At 43.3% G+C, this 24,030-nt stretch overlaps 1 protein-coding gene across 3 annotated transcripts in view; it reads right to left on the bottom strand.

The window, feature by feature from the left end:
- The window catches only part of grid1b (glutamate receptor, ionotropic, delta 1b), a 329,186-nt gene that overhangs the window by 163,636 nt on the left and 141,520 nt on the right, over nucleotides 1-24,030 (bottom strand). For 2 of the 3 annotated variants that reach the window (XM_013133865.4, XM_013133866.4), the window contains exon 3: nucleotides 5,091-5,375. In XM_013133865.4, the coding sequence (XP_012989319.2) occupies nucleotides 5,091-5,375 (285 nt within the window). Of the gene's footprint in view, nucleotides 1-5,090; nucleotides 5,376-11,037; nucleotides 11,104-24,030 lie in introns of those variants that run through there. The other variant, XM_010895654.5, reaches the window with a different exon arrangement.

The raw sequence follows: 24,030 nt of genomic DNA, 5'->3' as shown, positions 1-24,030 counted from the left end.
GGGGCAGCAGTCTAAGCAGGGATGCCCAGACTTCCCTCTCCCCAGACACTTCCTCTAGCTCTTCCGGGGGGACACCGAGGCGTTCCCAGGCCAGCCGGGAGACATAGTCCCTCCAGCGTGTCCTAGGTCTTCCCCGGGGTCTCCTCCCGGTGGGACGGGACCGGAACACCTTCCCAGGAAGGCGTTCCGGAGGCATCCGAAAAAGATGCCCAAGCCACCTCAGCTGACCCCTCTCGATGTGGAGGAGCAGCGGCTCTACTCTGAGCTCCTCCCGGGTGACCGAGCTTCTCACCCTATCTCTAAGGGATCGCCCGGGCCACCCTGCGGAGAAAGCTCATTTCGGCCGCCTGTATCCAGGATCTTGTCCTATCGGTCCCTAGACCCAAAGCTCATGACCATAGGTGAGAGTAGGAACGTAGATTGACTGGTAAATCGAGAGCTTCGCCTTGCGGCTCAGCTCTTTCTTCACCACGACAGACCGATACATCGACTGCATTACTGCAGAAGCTGCACTGGTCCATCTGTCAATCTCCCGTTCCATCCTTCCCTCACTCGTGAACAAGACCCCTAGATACGTAAACTCCTCCACTTGAGAAAAATGAAAATATGTTGATATACACATTCAATTACCGGTTTTGCTAGTAACTTTTACAGATTATTAGCTATACAGAATAGATTCAGCCTGTAGAGGCTTAGACCCTGTGGTGAACCTTTCAGCATATGGGAAGATTATCATCTGTATTATTATTATAATTGTTTTCTCTTCACTTCAAAAATAGGTGACCTAAACTTATTGAATGCTCCATTGAAAAAGGTATTTAGATTTTTTTTTTAAGCCATGCACCATGACACCATGTCTTCTGCTTACCTGATCATTTGAAAACAAGGTGTCTGGAGTAGGCAGTGTAATATTACCAGGCAGATATTTACTTTTTGATGGTTACAGTCTTTTTTTTTCTACAGAAAGTTGTTGTAGTGACATTGTTTAGGGACATTACTAATTTCTTTAGGGACATGACTAATAGTTATTTTCATTAGGACAATCAAACCTTTTTATCTGTAAATATTAGGTAATATATAAGTTGTGTCTTTAATAATCCAATATATACACAGCATAATGCAATATATTAAGTTTTGTGTTGGCATCCATATTGCAAACATAAAAGAAAAGTTGAATCACCAGAATAAAATGTACATTTTTTATACATTTTGAATTTCTAACTACTTCATAATATTGTTGGATTTGATTATTGTTTTTTAAAGTGCCTAACAAAATAGATTGGGAGACAGTGGACAACCTTGTTTAACTCCTCTTGACATTTTTTATACATTATGAGAAGTTCACATATTGACTATTTTACAGCTATGCTATACATAACATTAACCCATTATATAAGAGATTCATGCATGTTTAAATATCAGAGGCTCATTAAGTATATAATTAGTCTTATTGGATCCAAATGTTTTTTATACAATCTACTCAATTGATGTTGGTGTTGACCTCTTTGGATGGCCCTCATAACCAAATGAATATATTACATTGTATTCTGTTGAAATGACAACCCAGCATGTGCAGGACTACTGCAGCGTGTCAGCATCATATATCATTGTATGCATCAGGCAAAAACAAATGAAGCAATCCATGTACCATGACGTAAGCGCATGTCAGAACTCTTTTAGGTAACGCACGTCATAACCTTTCACATCACACTCGCGTTATTTTGGCAGGTGCCTCTTATTGGTTGCTGATGAAAACAGTGTAGTAGTTTTGACAAAAGCACTACGATCCCCAGTCAAAGGCAGTGAGGTGTATGAGGAGATAACGTGCTATATGAAACGCAAACCCCATGAAAACTAGCAGCCAGCCCAGGTTCAACCCAGCGTAACATGTCTGTGATTGGGAGTCCATATTTGACGTGGCACGAGCTGCTGTGTCACGCTTGGTGCAGGCTGCTACTGCGAGCAAAACCACTCTGTGACAGACGGAGCAGATCAATGCACCAGGGCAAATCAATTCAGTGGACTGTAGCTATGGTTGTTTTCACCCACATCGTTTCATTGTATAGAAACCCGCTGTCTAAAACCTGTCCCCACTCCTCCCACAGGATAATGACATCCCGTTGCCAGCCAGTCCCCTATAAATCAGACTGTAGTAGGGAGAGGGAAAGCCTCGTTCCTGGGTGAGGCTGGAGAGTTGTAAACCTAGAGACAGTAGGCAGAATGGGTTTTCTTTGTTCAATAATTCATTCATTATTTATTCATTCAGTCTATTTTGCAGAAGACTAACACCATGTTTAGATCAGTGTTGTGTAACACGTTTTGCATGGCATAAACAAAAAGATGCCGTTAACAATCAGATATGACTACAACAGCTAAGGAGCAACCATTGTTTAAACAGCATCCACCATATGCCAACCAAAAGCTGCCAACTCCATATTGTCTGCGGGTCTGAAGTAAGAAAGGAAAAAAAGCCTATTTTTGCATTTCAAGAAGCATCAGTGCTTACATTTTGAGGACGGGTAGAGGGATTTGCCCTTTTGTCCTTTTGTCAGCAAGCCATAAAATAGGGAATTGTCTGTGCTTTATGGAGCGAAACAGGATTTCCACGAGGAAGTGACTGAGAAAGGAGAATGAGAGAAAGCAAGAGAGTAGGAGGGAGACGCCAAAGATAGAAAGACACACAGACACAGAACAAGTGGAAGGAGAAAAGAGAGAGTGAGATGAGAGACGGACATAATGAAGTATGACAGGCAGTGTGGCGGAGAGGTGGACAGAGGGACGGGGAGGCAGGCAAAGTCGGGTGAGACAGGGGAGATGGGGAGGCAGGCAAAGTCGGGTGAGACAGGGGAGATGGGGAAGATGGGATGGAAGCGGGAATGCAATCCAAGGTCTCTCTTTAATCATCATCATTCAGCTGTCAGGCCCGGGCCCGGCTCGAGCCAGGCCCGGACACCCAAACTCAGACCCCATCTGCTCCTAATAAACTTAAACAAAGGCCTTAATTTAAATGAATGGGCCTTTTTCTTTTTCCTCTCACTTTTGAATGCCTTTGCTTATCAACGGGAGGTCTACTTTTGAGTCTGTGTGTCGGAGGGGAAAGGATACTATTTCTGGCTTGTAGATGACGGATTATTGTGAAAATATCTTGATGGGTCAGATGGTTTAGTGAACCATTAGGTGGTTTAGTGACATCCATCATTTGTGCTCTGTAATTACCTTAGATTTAAAGCGTAGTTTTTGCGCAGAAGAGGAAAACATTATTAATTCTCTACCGCCTCTAAAAGTAGTCCCAGTATATGCCAGGCTAGCCAAAGTCATTGCTTCACCCAAACAATATGCCTACTTTTCTTCCCCTCGGAGTGTACAGACCTCGCTGTCTAACTATTTCTAGAATTCAAACACACTCAAACCATTCTGATATGTGCAGAAGCTGATAGGTTGGTCCAGAATCAGAACACAAAACCATGGGTAAAGCAGTGTTTAGACAACGTTTGAATTGTATTTGACACTGATAAGAGATTATCCAATCACTAGTGTCTCCTCATTTAACCTCACAACTTTAATCTAGCCTCCCACTGATTGCAAAATCAAACAGCTTTGAGTAATGGGCCAAAACTGCATGGGTACAGTACTCTATAAGAAATAGTAATATAAAGAAGCTATGGGAAAATTCAAAAGGACAATAAACTAATTCTCTACAGACAAACCCCCTATGTTCACTAGTTATCTTAATAGCGTTTGAAGTAAATATACATCACTTGCCTTCTTAAAAGTCCAATTATAGGATGTAATAGAAGCCAATAAAGTGAAACAACCAGGTTTATATTGATGATCGCAAGTTAAACCATTAATATCAAGCTGCCGCGTTTACTAATACAACAAATTAAGAAGCACCACACAAGAAGATATAATACCCTTTTCTAATCCATTGCTCTTCTTAACATGGATAGAATGCCATTCAGTATGCTCATGATTTTGATTAATTAATAGAATAACAGCAGGAAACATAATATCTTACCACTATGCCACCCACATGTGAACTGCAATCTGCTATGCTGTTCGAATGGTCTAAATCCCCTGGTTTTCAATCCTCAGGTTTCCCAGCCATGGCCCCAGTACCAAAAGACCCGGTAGTTATAGCGCTGGCCCCAGTACCAACAGACCCGGCAGTTATAGCCATGGTCCCAGTACCAACAGACCCGGCAGTTATAGCCATGGCCCCAGTACCAAAAGACCTGGCAGTTATAGCCCTGGCTCCAGTACCAAAAGACCCGGCAGTTATAGCCCTGACCCCTGTACCAACAGACCCGGCAGTTATAGCCATGGCCCCAGTACCAAAAGACCCGGCAGTTATAGCCCTGGCCCCAGCACCAACAGACCCGGCAGTTATAGCCATGGTCCCAGTACCAACAGACCCGGTAGTTATAGCGCTGGCCCCAGTACCAACAGACCCGGCAGTTATAGCCATGGCCCCAGTACCAACAGACCCAGCAGATAAAGCCATGGCCCCCAGTACCAACAGACCCGGCAGTTCCAAGCCCTGGCCCCAGTACCAACAGACCCGGCAGTTCCAAGCCCTGGCCCCAGTACCAACAGACCAGGCAGTTATAGCTAAGGCCCCAGTACCAACAGACCCGGCAGGTCCTAGCCATGGCCCCAGAACCAAAAGAACCGGTAGTTATAGCCATGGCCCCAGTACCAACAGACCCAGCTGTTATAGCCATGGCCCCAGTACCAACAGACCCAGCAGATATAACCGTGGCCCCAGTACCAGCAGACTCAGCAGTTATAGCCATGGCACCAGTACCAACAGACCCCGCAGTTATAACTATGGCCCCAGTACCAACACACACAGCAGTTATAGCCATGGCCCCAGTACCAACAGACCCGGCAGGTCCAAGCCCTGGCTCCAGTACCAACAGACCCGGCAGGTCCAAGACCTGGCCCCAGTACCAACAGACCCGGCAGTTATAGCCATGGCCCCAAAACCAATATGACCAGCAGGTCCTAGCCACGGCCCCAGTACCAACAGACCTAGCAGGTCCCAGCTCTGGCCCCAGTAGCAACACCACTCCACACTCCGCACTCACCGTAGTCGTTGTCGTAAAAGACGATGAACTTCTGCCAGCGCAGCTCACCGACCAGCGTGAGCATGACCTCGTTGAGTCGGACCGGCGGGCGTGCCGCCAGGGTGTAGCGCTGGCCGTCGGGGCTCGGGTTAAGGTGGCATGCGGTCCGGGGTGAGCCATCCCCGCTGCGCTGGACATACAGGTGCGGGATGTGCATGGCATCCGTCAGGGACTGGAGGGCGCTAGCAGAGGCACAGCCTGTGGAGGTGACCAGAGCCAGGATGCCCTGGGTCATCAATTCACAGGCTAGACAGAGAAAGGAAAAAGAGAAAGACAGAGAGAAAGGGAGAGAGAGAGAGCGAAACAGATTAGTACAGATTTGACGGAGTTAAACGTTAAATTAAACGTTATGAACAGCTAATTGTAGTCTTCAGTGAATGCCAATGCTCACATTACAGCATGGAATTAATTGCCTTGGTCAGCATGAGGAAAACAGTTAAAAGACAATAATGACGGTTAGCACAGAGAGAGAGAGGGGGGACTGAATCACTTGCTTTCTGCCTCTTTGCAGTCACTCACTTTTGATATGCAACCATTACCTGTAATATCGACTGTAATTCTGTGACGACAGTTGACACTGATGCGGTGCACTGCAGTAAAAATAGAGCGTGTTCGAATCACAATCCTAGGTAACATCTTCACTCTGTCCCCGTGATTGGGTATGACCTTTCTCCAAATCCTCTCCACTATTTAGCTCACACACTGCTTCACCAGACTTGGCAACCTTAAACACGGACATATTTTCATCATAAAGGTCCTCCAGAGTTAGGGCTAATTATTTCCAGATGAGGGGTTTCAAAAGATTGGTAAAGAAGAAACCACTGCAAGGAGCTCATGTCAAGTTATGGGCAACAGCTTGAGTAAGACAAATGGCACCCTACTCCCTAGATGGTGCACTACATTATGTAGCCCGGAGCCCTGTGGAGTGAATGGGTGAATCCACACACAGCAGGACAAAGACTTTGGCTTTAAACAAACGTCGCTAATGAGGGCGTCATTAAGGACAGCGCAGTGCTCTGCACGAACTCAAAGCACACTGGTATGGATCCGCTTCATATGCCTTTAAATGGAAATCCCCCCCTGTTGCTCCCCTGTTGACCAGCACATCCCAACTCTCACGGCCGGGCACCGAGCCCGGGCCCTTTACATCCAGATCAGCCGACGTAATGGATCTGCCGATTGGATTTACTTGGCAGTCTGATTGTTTTAAAGCTACTCAAACAAAGTCAAATGAAAATGAAATAAACAATGCCTCTGTAAAACCCGGCTGGGATCAATACACAGCGGCGCAATAATAGTGAGCCAAACAAAACAAAAAACAAACAAGGCAACAGTAAACATGTTGTTTGCCCCCCACCCCCACCCCAAATGGCCCAATAATTTTTATATTGTATGTGCCCAACTATCAAGCCAACGCGCGTGTTAATGAACAGCGTGAACCATAATCCAATTTATACCTGATTTCATTGCGGGGTACATTAAAAAGATAAAGTAGGGCCATGAAGGGGCAAGAAGGAATGATTGGCTGACACGAGACAAAAGGGACGGTTCATTGTCTGGCTGGCGATTACTCAAGGCCAATTTACTTCAAATTCCCATAACACTTAATTAAAAGCTCTGCTTTTGTGTTATGTCTTCATTAAAGGAATAGTTTGCCCAAATGGGAGATAGGTGTCCTTAGTCTGGAAACAGTCTATGGTGTGACATCAATTCAGGCTTTGGTTTCATCTTGCACCTGTTTCCAGTGTTTCAGCATTCGTGGCACAAATTCCATCTGAAATGTTTTGTGAATCTGAACAATGGCACTTCTATGGGTGATTTGAACATATTGTGCATTTGTGTGGTATTTGTGAAATAAATCCCCATTCAAGTCATGGTGGCAACTTCTCAAGCTGAAAATCAAGTGATATTGTTGAGCTTCAGAAATAAATTTGTGCTGCAATTTCTATTTGGTTTCTTCTTCACCATTACGGCACAGAATATGTAAAACCAATAGGTAATTTTGTACCTGCAAACAGTGGGTATCTAGACAGAACCCCCTGCATTGGAGTTTTAATTGCTAATAAGGTTCACCCCAAGAAAAGCGCTAATGTGCGCAAAATAAATAATTCTTTTTTTTACAGAATAGAGGAACACTGGCACAAAGGAATTACAAACATGCAGTTTCTGACCATTGATTTGCTAGGTCATACAACTGCTAATCCATAAGGTGAAATAGCAACGGACTGGTATGCACTCAAAATAGTACAGTACAAAAAATACTATTAGGTAAGGTAGGGAATGGCAGCACACTTCAGAGCAAAGACAAGTGGTAAGGGCTGAGGGCACACATCCAAATGCTATTTTCCATTTTGGGTCTCCATGCTCAGTGACAAGAAATCAGCTCAGGGAATCAATGTGAGTAGACTAATGTGACATCCAGGAAGATATTATTGGAGTCACAAAAGAGGGCTACAACGGACTGCTGTAAATTGAACACATGCTTTACAGGATTACGGTGAGTGGGTTTCATCAGCTCTGAATCAATTGGGTCCCAAAACAGAGCAGAGAGGGAAACGATGTCCCTAAGAAAACGCAACTTGAAATCTCAGGTGCCCGCAATCTCTCCAATTGCTTATGACCCTGTATCCTGCCAATCTAAAGTTGGCGTTCTGCTCTATATTCATTCAATTCCCTGACTCTAAACTTCGTCAGGCCCCCTCGCCATTACTGTAGACGGCTTCAGCTATGTCTCATTTCAGCGCCAGTTCACTTCAGATGGGCTGATATTCTAATCTACAGCTCAAGTGTATGTGTGTGGGTGCACACCGCACACGCGTGTCTGCGCGCACCTCCGCGGGTCTCCCGTCAATTCCCCAATCTTCCTTTGGTTCATTAGTGTGAGAGCGGGAAATTTCACAGGGGGATATTGCGCGGCGCGACTTTCGGCTTTGATGCGCATTTTACAGACGGCACGGGCTATGCCGTGACAGCCACAGGAGGATGGCAGTGCCATTGGTTAGATGTAATGATCTATTAACGAGTGGAGGAGGCACTAAGACATGCCGTGGGCCGCCATCCATCACCCGCGGACATCTCAGGGACAATGCCATTTTTCACCAGGAAAAAACAGGAGGCTGGATTTGGCGGAATTTCTGACTGTGGACACGTTCCAGGCTGCCTCCCAAATGCCATACCACTCCTATATGGCATGCTACTTTTGAACTGCGAAAGCTCCGAACCAGCTGTTTATTGCTATTCACCTGTTACCAGAATTTCTACTGCTATTCAGAATTTCTTTTACATAATTATTAATGAATTATTTGACTAATGCATCCCTCACATTAACCACAAGAAACAACGAATTATACTTATTGGGTTCAAACTATATTCATTAAAATATACTTACAGCTATACTATTAGAAAGATGAAATATACAGCAGTGAAACAAACATGGGCCGGAACTATTTCTATGCTTTTTGATTTTACTGGTAACTATTTGGTAGTGGCTATTTGTGCCATTGCATTCTTCATTGGCATGACAAATACCAATGTAACACTTTTGGCTATACAATTGGCTATAGCCGAGCACATAGAGAATTGGTCCAAGGCAGAAATCCCACACACTGTCAAGCATGTTTGAGAACTCAAAGACATAGACAGTCCCTTGCTGAGGAACAGTGTGTCTCAGAGCAGAGAGATTAAGGGAAGAGGCAGACTCCAAACCCAGCAGGGATGTCTGCAGGGAGAATAAGAAGGCTCGGATGGAGGCCTCAGATCAAGGGCGCACTCGTTTTTTCTTTCTATTTTCCACACTATCACCTCCAAGACCGGATGGATAGAATTCTTCATTGACCTTACTTTACCCCAGAACCTCCCACCTGACTCCCATAAGAGGCTCAGAGAGACTACATGAATTGTTATAAGGAAGGGGGGGGAAAAATCCATAATGTATTGACAAAATATATAAATAACCAAGATAAGGGTCTTGTTTGACCTATATGATTTTCAAGTTTTTATTGGGATTGCTGATGTATCACATTTGATACAGGTTTTTAATACAAAAATGTTTCTAAACTATATTTACTCTCCTTAAAATAAGATTGTTATTTAAGTGAAACAAATACATTTCTAAAGGAATAAGAAAACATCATTGTGATATTGTCAAAATGACTTCTAATGTAAAAACATGGCTAGCTATAACAGTAGGAACCCAATTATATAGGACAGTGTTAACATCATTAGGTATTTTAGACAAACTCTCCTGTAATTATTGAAAACAGTGACCCCTGTCTGTCAAAAATAATAACAGTACCAAAGTTGTATGAATTGGTAACACTACAATGTCATTTTACGTACAAGCCAAAGTAATTCAGATTGAACAGTCACCACTAGTTTAGACTCCACTGTTGATGAGAATGCTGTTAATTATAATAACGTAACGTGCCGAAGGACGGAAGTGCAACCTATGAATAGGCCAGGACAATCAATTTCACACTGAGCCATACAAAGTTGATGGTTGAGCTTTTTTCAGCATTAAGGGGGCAGCTAAAAGGTTAGGGCAGCGGTTTGTGTGAAATAAAACACTCTGATTATTCGCGTTTTGTTGACTAGTGTATTTACTTCACCTTCACGGAACACTTGCTTCCCAGGTAGAAAGCGATGCAGATTGTTGTGCAAGTGGATTGCCATTTGAATACCATTTGAATACTGTCCTCCTTACAATCACACAGCACAAGAGATGAAACAACCCTGCGTGTCCTGATCAAAGATATGTTTTTTAACCGTCATCACTGTGCCTCGATGCCTTAAAATGACACAAAAGTTTAACGAGGCAGTAATACAACACCTGCATGTCTATATCAAAGAGATGAGGAAGAATAATGCTTAACCAAGGAGAGACCAGCTGATTTGAGCGCACAAAAGCACCACTGATCTGAATGAAAGGCGGCGCTTTTTCTCCTATTCAGAGACTCCGCATTGTGAAGAACTGAATTTAACCAGATCACAAAGCAGCAGTACTAATGAGTTAGCCCAGATGATGTCACAGTGCTATCAGTTGGATATCTAATTACAGCCGTTAATTTATGACATCAGAGGGCATCAACCGCAAACACAGTGTGTCTTCTGGCCTTTGAGTTCTGTTGTTAAGTGTCTCTTTGTTAAAGTCCCCGTGCTGTCTTTTATTACATTTTTTAATCAAGACTTGATCTATAATAAATCACTGTGTCTTAATATAACTCCAAAATATACTTTGGCCCTTTGAAAAGCTCAAAGCTTGGGCATTAGGGAGGAAGCTGAACAGTCATTGTTGTGCTATAATCAAATAAGTCTTGTGGCATCATGTAGTTGGCCAAACATACCATTTATTTAAAATAGCTCTTAAACTGAAAGGCCATTATCATAACTTTTATAAATTCAGAGTTTTTTTTAAGTCAAAGCACTGTTCTTTTTAAATGTTTTAAGTTGAATTTAACTGCAAGGAACATTTAAGAGCACTGATCACAGAACAGATTATAACTGTTACAGCAAAAGACAAAACTAACATGTTAAATATGAAGTTTACATTTGAAAAAGCTGCGGTGCAGTAAATCACCCTGTTTAGTTAACAGTTTGAAGGTGGGGCATCAGTCTCTATGTGGCAGATATTCATTTGCACATGACCACAGCACCTAGACAGACTATTTAGGGAGCAGGGCTTTTATCCGCAGCTGGAAAAGAATGTGTGGAACAGGGAGTGCCCAGAAACGCAACGCATGCATCTTTATGGTACTCCAGCGCTGAGGAATAAAGAGTCCTGTGCTCACCCCTGTTAGTGAGGAAGCCTGTGATCCACTGACAGATCAAGCTTTGTCTTGTAGTCGTTATGGGATGATGGTGTGGAACACAGAGCTAAAAAAAAAAACACCTCACAAAACAGTACGCTTACCTGCGTCTTTGGGTTGCTGAGGTGTTGCAGGGGTGTTTACTGCAGTGGGTTGAGGGTGTTCGTCAGAGACGAAGACGAGGGGGCTCAGTTGTTTTCTTTATGACTGAGGTAAGTTCATCGGTCATCGTTTGGGCAGTTTGAAGTTGAAGTTTCACACGTGACCGCTTCAAATGTTTCAAGGTATGTTTCAGACATGCACTTTCACAGTCTCACATGAATTCTTTACTGGCACGAGTGGAAACTGAACACGCAAAACACATTTGCACCTGTGCAAACTATACATGAGTAAAGAAGTTGCTAAAATTCTCCAGAATCCAGATATTCTGATGGGACTGCAGGAATTAATATAAAGGTCAAATATTCAATCAAAAATACATTATACATAGATCTGTTAGGGGATGATGGAGGTCTTCAGAATCACACCAACCACCCTCAATATCTGCCCATCTATCTTCACTGGCGGTAACTGTGTCTGACACTGACAGGAATAAAGTAGCCCTGGCTCACCATCTGTCTCTGAGGACCTGTCTTCCCTTCACATTACCATGTCGTGCTAAGGGCACTGTCTCCAAGAGGTTCCTCAGGTCTGCTTGAGCCAATAAGGAGTCAATCAGGTGATGACACCAGGAGACAAAGACACTCACATCAGCAACAGCACAATAAACCTCCCGTTTACAAAAAGAAAACTCAATTTTATGATGTGAGAACACCTGCAGAGACACCCCCCCCACACACACACCCCCCCCCCCCACCCACACACACACATGCATACACACGCACACACACGCACACACAAACTCACAAATTACTTTTTCTAGTGTATCCACTGTTCCTTAGAGAGCGCAGCCCGAGGCATAATCTTTGTTTCTTGGTGGGTGTTTTTTTCCCCTCTCACCATGTCTCTCTTTTGGAAGTTACTGAGTTATCCACACACATGCCAGCTAAACTTGTGACTCCAAAAGTGAAAATGTAACAATCCGTAGCACAGCGGAGGCTCTCTTTTGGCCCTTGTCTCCACCCTGGAGTCCAGAGATGAAAGAGACATTCCCTTTCAACCGAGCGCGAGGCTAGGCTACGGGACAGATTAGCTCTGCAGCATTTGGCAGTTGTATCTCCATCACCGTAGAATGTCAGCCTCCCTTTTTAATAACATGCTCTGTTTAAATTGTTAAAATGTGCTGGAGCCTGATAAAGCTGATTGGTTCCTGTAATAGACCCACATGGGTCGCGCGTGTGAATGCATGTTAACCCATTTTGGTTCTTTAAAATGTAAGCTGCATATAGATATATAACCAGAAGGTTTCTCAAATCAATTTGAATTTAATATGTCAGGAGCGCAGTTCAAATGACCACATCCATGAAGGCTTTCAATTGCATGTGATTTTCAAGGGCTTTTGCATGGATACACTGCAGACATATTTACTTTCAAATTGAATCCTGACAATAACACTCAGTACTTTTATGTTTGACAACATTGACCCTTTGGAGACGGCAACAGCATGAACAGTTGAATTGGTGGCCATAAATCGGACTCTGAAATAGTACTTCCTGTATAGATAGGAACAGTGAGTCCACTTTGACCATTCTCCCCCTATAGCCCGTGTCTCCCCCTCTCAGTGCCCTTAGAACACATCAACTCAATATTCACCGTGCGTCCCCCTTTAATGCCCCCCGCTTCTCCCTGAATATGCAGCAGCATCCAGACAAACAAACGGTGCCCTTCCTCATTTTAATAGCTGGCTTATATTGCATGAGGTTTCATTGTTGTTGTTTTTTACAGGGGGTTTTATGGATCTATTCAATCCATGTTATCACCTTCAATAGCCCTGTTGCTCCCCGAGACTCACTTTCTAAATGGGAAGCCGGCACAATCAGCTGCCCAGTTTCCCGGATGGATTAAATTGTATATTACAGAGGGGTTTGAAAAAAGGTATCAGTTCTGGGTGTTTTCAGGAATGTCATCAGTCCTGGAGACAATTTGGCTTCATTGTCTTGTTTAGGGTCATGACAACCTTGTCCTTGTTAGCAAGCTAAGACCTCTAATGGGCAGCCTGTTGAGGGAGTTAAGGTAGCTAGTTAAGGTAGTGAATTACCCTATTGTCCAGTGGTATGTAGTCCTTTCAGCTGAACAAACAGTGCTGTCTCCATCACTACATCACTACATAATGCAGTCATTAATAGTTCTGCATATACTGGATCTCATATCACCCCATGAGATGAGTTTTTGAGGCTCATCTCGGAGCTCGGTGAGTGAAGCATTTGCATTCATTATTGAGCAAGGTATTCGTATTCACTGCAAACGTCATTTGGCTCCATTAGATTTCACATAGATTGAAACAGAGAAATGGATTTGATTTATTGATTTGTGTTGCGACACGTTTGGAATGCAAAATTTAGCTGGACCCCTCATATCCAGTCAACATTGCATAATTGAGCTGGACCCTTTGTGTCTATGCTACAACGCACGACAGCCATTTTAAAGGGAACCATTGATTTACTCACATTTCTGCCTATGACTACCTGAAGATGAGACAGCCATTTTGGACTATATCAATAATGAGAAATATTCAACATACATAATTTTGCCCTTAAGTTCGATCAACAGAAAAGCAAAAAATGTGAACGTGACAACCATGTTGATTTCATAAAAATTATTTGTCCATATGCACCTGTCTATGATGTCTATTAACGCCTGAAAGGGCTTATAGGAATGTCCTGTATCACCAGCTTTCTGATTAAGTCATTGGGTTGCTCCCTTCAGAAGCCACTTCTATTCCCTATTCTTAGCTTGATACCTTTTAGAACGCAAATTAGCTTCAGGGCAAAATAGAACATCTCCAAAGAGTCTTCTGAGCGTTGGTCCAAGCTCATCTTTCAACAAAAGAATATTCAGCCATTGGTTACCAAGCCCCACCAAAAAATACATACATGGATATATACAGTATATGCCAGGCAGTGTTCACAGAGGTCTTTGATGTCTGCCGAGAATAGTGACCATGACAACGTCTGAATGAGAAGCAAGGAGTGAGACCTGGGGAAAGCCCAGCGTTTGTGACTCCAGGCATAACCACCGACAATGAGCTATTGATTAAAGGTTCTAAAACCTGCTGGCATTTGAATTTCATTTGGTCTGTATTTTTTCCTCTGACAGATTTTGAGAATGTGCATGTGTATTGGCTGTTCATGACATTTATTAAGTCAACTTCCCTTTTTCATTTGGCTTCCCTTGGAATCTTAAATGCTCAGGTGTTCTCTTTTGCTGTCCGGGTCCAGGGCTCAGTAAGAGCTAAGCTCTGCCTCAGTCAGAGTACCGAGGCAGAGAGGGAAATGAATTGAGCTGACGCTTTTACTATTTTAATATCGCTCTCCATGCTCCTTTGTTGATTACAATGGAGGCCAATGCAAGGGTGAATGGCTAAGAACTTTTAATGAATTAAAACTGAGATTGGCTATTTGATTCCTTCCTGCCCACACCGCACCTTCTGAAGGAACGCTGAATCGTTGCAGTAATTTTACAATAATTAATAAAACCGAAACAAGACACGCACTCTCATAATAAGCATGCACCAAAGGCGAATGAGGTTTTCTGTTCACAGAGATGTTTATAGTTTTGTCTTTCTGCACTGACGCTAAAAGCAACACTTAAAGCATGCTACTTTCAATTGCTTTTCATTTAGAAAGTTATTGGCTCTTATAAAAGTGTGATTTCCTGTTGGTGCAGCGTTAACAAAACATCGCCCTTCATTTGCTAAACATTTTGTTGCATACAGCTTGAGAGATGGCAACACACCTCACCCTTTCACTGCGCACACAGTAAAGTTACAGAAATTCCACAAAAGATTTAAAACGCCCAACTGCACAGAACAAGTAACAGTGTGTGTGTGTGTGTGTGTGTGTGTTTCAGTGTCTGGGTGGTAGTCAGTCTGTCTCGGTGTGTTTGTGTGTGCATGTGTTGGAAACAACTACTACTCTCTTTCCTCACCCGGAGTGTGTCCAGAGGCTACAGACAGTGACAGTCAGAGGGAGAGATGGAGGCAAGGTGTTGGGGAAACCTGTTAAGATGTAGAGGAAGAGGTCCTAACTAGTGCGACCTTGTAAGGCTGACAAACATCAAGGCATTTTGCTCAGCTACTTGGTCAGGCACCATGGATCTACGGAAAGTACAATCAACCTGCAATTGGAATGTTTGCGTGGCTAGATGGAAAACTCACCTTTGCTCCTATACAGCGGCTAATTGTCCTCATTCCTACAGTACTGCAGGGTTCCAACCATTAGTGGTGTGAGGATACTGTGGTTTTTGTGCAAGGACCTGATTGGTAAGCGTTACAGAGGCAGTGTGTTTTTAAGTAGCGTGTGTGAAGGTAGAAATCACCTATTAAGCTACATCCCGGTAATTGCTTCGTATGTGGGATTCTCACCCGAGAGGAAAACATCAGGCTGAGTGAGAATGAAGCTGTCAGGATAGAGCAGACTGCTGATCTCCTGGGTTACTGGAGTGCTCTCCACATTTGAGGCATGCGCTGTACAGATGCCGCACGACAATTTGAGCCAGCATAAATCTTGGCTATCTCAGAGCTAGTTCATCATGTGACTGGTCAGGTGCTCGACTGGGTTCTGGGTTTGTACGCATTAACAGAAGAGATCTGAACCGGGAATGAAGAGCTCCACCCATTTCTCTTTGAAATTGACGAGCAAGTTGATGAGGCAAATGTCCCCTTCTGATAATGGAAAGATGCTAACCCCTGCAAATTTGTGATTTGTCCAAAACACCAGAACTAATGCTTGTCGCTATCTCACACATACCGTTGTTTCATGACAGATCTACGGTACCGTTTATGTTAATGTTGTCTGTCAACGAGAGATAAGCTACGGCAGGAAAATAATCCCGCAGCAACAGGAAATGTGAATTGTAATATGGATTATTATTAATGGACATTTTTGTAGGGGTTAATATGTTTTCCGTCAGGGCAAATCAATTTTAAAGTGGAAATTACAAACTTTAGATGCTGTTTTAAATACTGAACACAGAAAAAGTTTCTATTTCCCTGCTACTCAGGAAATATTACTGCCACAACGGGACGATCAAATTAAAATATGGCACCTGTGTAGGATGATAAGCATCGGCTGTTTTGACAGGCAAGCCCAGGTATCAGGGAACGCAGTCATGGACTGAAAACAATAGGCCATCCACTCACGAGTCAGTGCTGGCATTTGCACGGTTGCTCCGTTGCCCTGTTTCGGAGATGGGGTTGGGAAAACTGTAGGGAGATATCAAAGTCTAAAGACTTGTTGTTGGGGTTGGATTAGACATCAAGGAGTAAACCAGGAACACATGTTGGTATTAGCAGGGGGCTGTTAGGCCCTGTTGGGCCCTGTGCTGTGACTCATCCATAATGATTGTGTCCTTGGTGTGAACGTCTCGCCCATATTTTGTCTTTCATTACCTCTCCACTGATCCGCCAAAGGTCCTGTGTTTACTGAATGCTAATAACAAAGGGGATTTCTCCAGGGGTAACCTTCACACATTTCCAGGTGCACTTCCAAACTCACCAAACTATGAACACATGCCTGCATTCAGAGACGCTGCTACAGTAGGTAAGCAGACACTCTCGTGTATATACAATTATACACTGGGTGGTTTGAATCCTGAATTGTAATTGATTGGCTGACAGCCGTTGCGTATGTAAGCAATAACACACGACAGACTGAGCATTGTTATGGAATAACCTCACACCTCAACAATGAGAAGAAACAAGGCTAAGGGCAAACTTGCGTAAAAATACACTGATGAGGCAAACATTATGACCTCCTGCCTTAAAATTGCTGTTGGTCCTCCATGTGCTGCCAAAACAGCCCTGACCTGCTGAGGCATGGACTCCACAAGACCACTGAAGGTGTCCTGTAGTATCTGGCACCAAGACATTAGTAGCAGATCCTTCAAGTCCTGTAAGTTGCGAGTTGGAGCCGCCGTGGATCGAACTTGTTAGGTCCAGCAAATCCCACAGATGCTCAATTGGATTGAGATCTTGGTAATTTGGAGGCAAGGGCAACACCTAGAACTCTACATCATGTTCCTCAAACCATTCCCGAACAATGTGTGCAGTGTGGCTCAGTGCATTATCTTGCTGATAGAGGCCACTTTCATCAGGGAATACCACTGCCATGAAGGGGTGTACCTGGTCTGCAATGAAGTTTCGGTAGGCAACACGTGCCAATGAATGCCTGGACCCAGGGTTTCAAAGCAGAACATTGCCCTCAAATAAACAAACAAAGCATCACACTCCCTACACAGGCTTGTCATCTTCCCCCAGTGCATCCTGGTTCCATCACTTCCTCAGGTAAACGGCCCAAACATACACGGCTGTCCGCATGATGTAAAACAAATTGGGACTCATCGCCATGGCGACCTTCCACTGCCCCAAGGTCCAGTTCCGATGATTGCGTGCCCATTGTAGGGGGACAGGGGTCATCATGGGCACTCTGACCAGTCTTTGGCTACGCAGCTCCATACGCGGCAGGATGTGATGCACTGTGTGTTTTGACGCCTCCCATAACCGCCAACAACATTTTCATTTTGTGCCACAGTAGACCTTTTGTCGGTTTGGAAAAGATCGGATAGCCTTCGTTGCCCTCGCACATCAATGAGCCTTGTTTTTGGTCTGTCGCCGGGTTTGTGGTTTGTCCCTCCTCGGACCACCATCGTGCTAGTACGTACTCACCACTGCTGACCGGGAACACCCCACAAGCGTTGCCATTTCAGAGACCCCAGGTCTTTGGCCGTAACAATTTGGCCCTTGTCAAAGTCACTCAGGTCTTTACTTCTGCCCATTTCTCCTGCATCCAACACGTTGACTACGAGAACTAATTGTTCACTTACCATCTAATCTACCCAGAACGTTTGCTGGTGTTAGGAAATGATCAATGGTTTTCGCGTCACCTGTGAGCAGTCATAATGTCTTGGCTCATCAGTGTATACTTGTACCCTTTTTCTCAGTACGGATGAGCCCAGAATGAGAATTGGTTAATCAAAATGTGCTCTGTTGTCCTGATCAATGTGCAACAGTAGTCATCATAATTAGGAGTGTATTAGAGAGAATTGCTGCTTTGTGACTTTTTTTATTACATTACAATTTTAATACAGCAAATGTCAAATGAATTTCACGACTTTGTATTTGCTATTGTCAGAACCTCAATCTTGGTTTAAGTACCCCACAGGATTACAAAGCTTTAGAAATGTTAAGCTGAAAATATTGACTCATATTAGCATAGCAGCTTTCGTTGACGCAGTAAAAAGACTGGAGCGAGACCTTATCCCATTGCAGTGACAGCCTGGGCTAACATGATCAAGACCACCGACACACAACCTTTGATGGGAAATGACACCTAATTAAGCTTAATAAGTGTCTTCATTCCAGGCATTTTTCTGCACGTCTGCCGCTTAAGCGTGGGAGGAGGGACTGGCTGGGCAAAGGCAGCAGGGACTACTATCGCTGGAGAGATGGCCCAACTCCCACAAAATGCAGAAAGGCCTCTTCACAGCTCATGCTGACTAAGCACACTGGCCATAGTGGAAATGAAGGGGGAAAGAGGGAGAGTCTTGGGGTGCTGTTACAGTGCATGGCCCGGTCTGCTCAGTACCTGCTTGGTGTGTGAGAAAAAAAATTAACAGCCTAACGTTGTATAGTGTAAACTATTGAACCTACTACAGAGAGAGAGAGAGAGAAATAGTTCCTTATTTTATATAATAATTTGCATAATTTACTATTTACATTTTGTATGTCCCTAGAGATTAGCTGTAGGCTTGAAAAGAGGAATATGTGCTTGCAGCAACTGGACCAGCCTCTTATCAGTTCACAGATGTCTTTGCAGACCTACAGTAGCCAATATAATGGATACTTAGCAACACAAAGCCGAATAATAGGGTAGTCTAATTGCCATAACCCTCAACTTTATCATATATGGAGGCATGCAGGGTCCCAGGAAACAGGTCTCTCTGTAACTACCAGTCAATCAACTCTATCATATATGGAGGCATGCAGGGTCCCAGGAAACAGGTCTCTCTGTCAACATACCAGTCAATCAACTCTATCATATATGGAGGCATGCAGGGTCCCAGGAAACAGGTCTCTCTGTCAACATACCAGTCAATCAACTCTATCATATATGGAGGCATGCAGGGTCCCAGGAAACAGGTCTCTCTGTCAATATACCAGTCAATCAACTCTATCATATATGGAGGCATGCAGGGTCCCAGGAAACAGGTCTCTCTGTCAATATACCAGTCAATCAACTCTATCATATATGGAGGCATGCAGGGTCCCAGGAAACAGGTCTCTCTGTCAACATACCAGTCAATCAACTCTATCATATATGGAGGCATGCAGGGTCCCAGGAAACAGGTCTCTCTGTCAATATACCAGTCAATCAACTCTATCATATATGGAGGCATGCAGGGTCCCAGGAAACAGGTCTCTCTGTCAATATACCAGTCAATCAACTCTATCATATATGGAGGCATGCTGGGTCCCAGGAAACAGGTCTCTCTGTCAATATACCAGTCAATCAACTCTATCATATATGGAGGCATGCAAGGTCCCAGGAAACAGGTCTCTCTGTCAATATACCAGTCAATCAACTCTATCATATATGGAGGCATGCAGGGTCCCAGGAAACAGGTCTCTCTGTCAATATACCAGTCAATCAACTCTTATCGTGGATCTTGTGGCAATCATGGTACATGTCTTCACACTGCTTCCTGTAAGTGTGTTGACCAAGCATTGGGTATTCTTCGTTTAAGGTGATGCGACGTCCCCGTGTTCTGAGGACACATTTTTCTAAAGCTCACCAGCTTCTGCTGACTATCTATGTACAAGTTCGATCAGTGATGCCTTGTAACCACTGCAATAACAACTATTCCCATGGCCAGAGAGCGTTACATTACTAATAGAGCAAACTGAAATGAATTTGAAATTACTAGACGTAAGCTAAAAAAGTAGCTCTGGGTAAGAGAATCGGCTAAATTACTAAAACATCGAGGTAAGGTGGATGCTTCAGAGTGAATTTTTTGCCTGTTTATATTAATATATATATATATATATATATATATCATAAGTAGCGGAAAAAAATGAGTACTGTGGTATTGTTAGAGCAAGCCCTGTGGAGTCTCTTCTCTTCTTTCATTTAGTAACTCAGTTGTCTCTCCTTTGCTCTCACCCTTCCTTCCTCCCCCGTCTCACTACCTACCCCCCCCCCCCCCCCCACAGCCCGCAAATCCTTGGTTTATTTTACCACGAGGCACACTTAGACTACCGGGAACCAAGTGGGGACTACTCCACTGCCTCTGGAGGACTCCTTTTGATGACGTGCAGCAGCATGACTGCTGTGCCCTTATAGAGTCACACCATAACTGTTTATCTCACAAAACGGTGCTCGCATTGGAACAGTAAAGCCTGTACATTGCCGGGGGGGGGGGGGGGGGGGGGGGGGGGGGGGGGGGGCGGAATGGGACAACAATACAATATAGTACAGTACCGAGCCGGTTGTGTATTCTGGGTTCATTGTGTCGTCGTCCATTGAACACAACATAATGCAGTGCAACCAAATCTGTGGCTATTGAAATGTGTTGAAAAACGTTTGATTGTTTCACATACCGCCGGGACCTCGCCGAAAACTGGGATGAGCTGATTATGTTAATTTGCCATGTCAGTAAGTTGATAATACATTTCTTAATCTTTCCAAGGCATCTCTGCGTGAAAGCGATAAGCAACGACGAGTGAAGGGACCACGTTTCCCAGCACGATAAGCGGCTACGTAGCATTGACAGTGTCTGGTTTTGATCCCACGCAGTAACGTTGTGTCTTTTGTTGACCGTGTTGACCGTGTTACTGGGCTGGCTGTCGCCGCTAACCATGTTCCACTCTGACAATAGGATCAAGCCAAATGAATGTGAATGTGTGGAGAGGATTTGAAAAGACTCCCTGTCCCTGTATAGCTTGCTGTTACTAAGCAGGGAGAATTCCAGGGCTGCCTCATAGTTTCAATGGATACTCTTTCTGGAGTGCCAGGTAAATTGTGTTATAGAGCAGTTTTAAACCAGAGCATGGTTAAGATTGTGAGAAATATGAGATCATTTAAAAAATGTTATTGTGTGGATTAGTAGGATGGCCCGGGCCATTATTCGTTTTTGTGTTGTGTTTGTATTGATTGTTTATGTGTGTGTTGCATGAACGATTATATGCTTGATCACTTGTAACATTTTGAAAAAGGTTTTTGTCACATTCATTTATTTTATAATTTATAACCTTGAGGTCAACAGGTGAAAATATGATACCAAATACATACATGAAATTCAAAACAGTGCACAAGCTGCTTCGTACCTACAAGCCAAGAGGCTAAAAAGGGCATTTCAGTATCTGTATTCACGGAAAAACTGATCCCATGTGACGTCTGCCTTCTTCCCAGGTTTTAAAACCAGCATGCCTCACACTCCTACAGACAAATCAAAAGGAAAAGGACCAGATCTATGTCCCACCATGCCATAAATTTCACAGGACAATTGAAAAATAAAATATCCAATGGAGTTAGAAATGAAAAGGGGTGGATTACAGCTCTGCTTCCTTGCATTGAGAAGTATCTGAAGAAGCTCACGCCTTTCTGACCTTGAGAAAAGTGAGGTGTGTGCGTTGCTGCGTTCACAGGCAGTGGAAATACGCCCGAGATAGCCGTTAGAAGTTGATGGAAAATGGAATTGAAATGTTATGGACTGAATTTAGAGTCAAACTCTGCAGGGGGATAGATAGAACTCTAGAGTGGAGCAAGGCTTAGAGCATAGTTAATTACATTTCCTGGCATAGGTCCTTTAGAATAGCTATTACCCTTCATTAAAGGCAACATTTATTGTTAAAGGAAATAATACCCCCCTTCTCATTGTCAGATTCCAACCTCAGGGGGAAAGAACGCATTTCAACAAAGGTGTGCTCGACCAAGTAGGGTTGCAATCTTGTGTGTTAACGGAACACGGATGATTGTATGTTGCAATGAGGTAAACGTGTCCCTATGTGACTCTTAACACCAGGATATTGGTTTCAGGTCTGGCGGGGGACAACCGACATGAAAAAAACAGCAATAGTGCATCATTGAAAATAGCTGTGGATTAAGATGTCTGCTCAACTGATTGCAGCGCAGGAATAACGAGCAAACGGCTCCCATTGTGTGTTTGCTATTCTGTCTCATGTGTTATAAGCATTTAATAACACAAGCACACATTTCTCCATCTTCTAAAAAGGGAATTTCTGAGCAAAGGTGTTGCAATCACAAAACACTTTGATCTCCTTGTCAACAGCCACAGGCTGTTTCCACAAGAGCAACTATCTGGGAGTACAAAGATAAATCATACTACTATTAACCATGGAAACAAACAAAAGTTTTGTTCAAATGCATTTGAAGAAATGCCCAGAGATTTTAGACACACAAAATATAATTATCTAGGCATGTAAAATATGTAAAAAAATTTAATCCTATACGTAAAAAGATATACCTTTCAGATTCACTCACTGTCCTATAGCACAATATTAAGTGATCAATGAAGAATGGGTGAACATTTTAATGGAATTGCATCTGTTTAGTGTGGACTAGTGAGAGAAAGCAATTACAACTGAAATCTCTTCAAATTCATCAATGGCCCAGTGTCAGTTTTAAAGAAAAGCAATGCAACTAGCAAATCATTTTTGTGTCCTTAGCAGTATTTACGGAAGGAAGGCTACAGATTTGGTACCAGGAGTGGGGTTCTGATAGCTTTGTCATATATTGAAGAATCAAGTACGATGGCAAATATTGCTGCCCTGGGAAATGGTCTACAAGGTAAATTTAATATGTTTCTAGTGAGAATCTCATCTAGCCTTTTAGGGGTGATGTCTGTGAAGATGACCAGTCAGTTGATACGTTCATTTTATAGGAAGTGTGGTTGCACATGGGTGGGACGACAAATAAGATGAGTAACCTGTTCTCATACCTAAAGGGGGCTTAAAGACTAAAAGGGCTCAGTGTGATGTACATGAGGAAGCCATCACATGGTTCCAGGAGGCCCAGCCCTGTAACACTAAGGTTACCCAGAACAGGAAAGTTAACAGAATACAGTTTTCTGTCACTGATGTACAAGAGCAATTGGGTGGGATAAATTGCCAGACAGTCAGTAAACAAGTTCATTACCACACCAGCTGCTGTTGTACAGGAAAACTAGTCATCTCAATGGCCAAGAGCCGGGCAATTCAGGGAAAAATTTGTAGGCTCCCACAACAATTCTTGTAGTTGTGACAGGATTCATTAGTATACAGCGGGCTGCATAGTTTGTTTATAGACTTCTGAAAGAAAATCTGCAAATGAGTCTTTCCTTTTGCCACGTATTGGCAAATGTTTTGAAGCACTTCACAATGCAAGTTTCATTGGACCATTGATCTGATCAGTGGTTACCAAGAGACTGCAGTGCAAAAGTGACATTGCATTAACAAGTTCTTTGGACTATGGGAATATCTTAGGATGCTGTTTGGGGTTTGTAATGTACCTGCTATGTTTCAAAGACTCATTAAAGTTTCTATAAAGGACCTAGTGTTTTGGATACTGTTAGCATACTTTTTCATCAGACATTCCAGTTCCATTTGAAGACCGTTGAGGCAGTTCTGAATTATAATTTTTTTTAATGGAAAATATTGTGTTGAAAGTGAAGATTGAGAAGTGCTATACCTCAAGTTAGAAGTACAGTGTTTCTATGGGCATCATATTTTATCCAGTGGTATTGGGCTGGACACCAGTACACACACATATCTTGTGATCATTTATTGGTTTCTTTAGCTACTAAAGAGTTTTTATTGAGGGTATGTCCATATTGTTGGGCCCTCTTCATGATAGAATAAAGCCCTTCAAAAGTAGAATGGTTGCTTCTGTAATGTGATGAAATATGTGTTCCGGAAAGTCTGAACGTGCCATGATGTCTAGCTT

Source organism: Esox lucius, chromosome 5, assembly GCF_011004845.1.
Source record: "Esox lucius isolate fEsoLuc1 chromosome 5, fEsoLuc1.pri, whole genome shotgun sequence".
Taxonomy (NCBI): Eukaryota; Metazoa; Chordata; class Actinopteri; order Esociformes; family Esocidae; genus Esox; species Esox lucius.
Note: the sequence above shows the minus strand (reverse complement) of the source record. Positions and strands in the feature narration are given on the sequence as shown.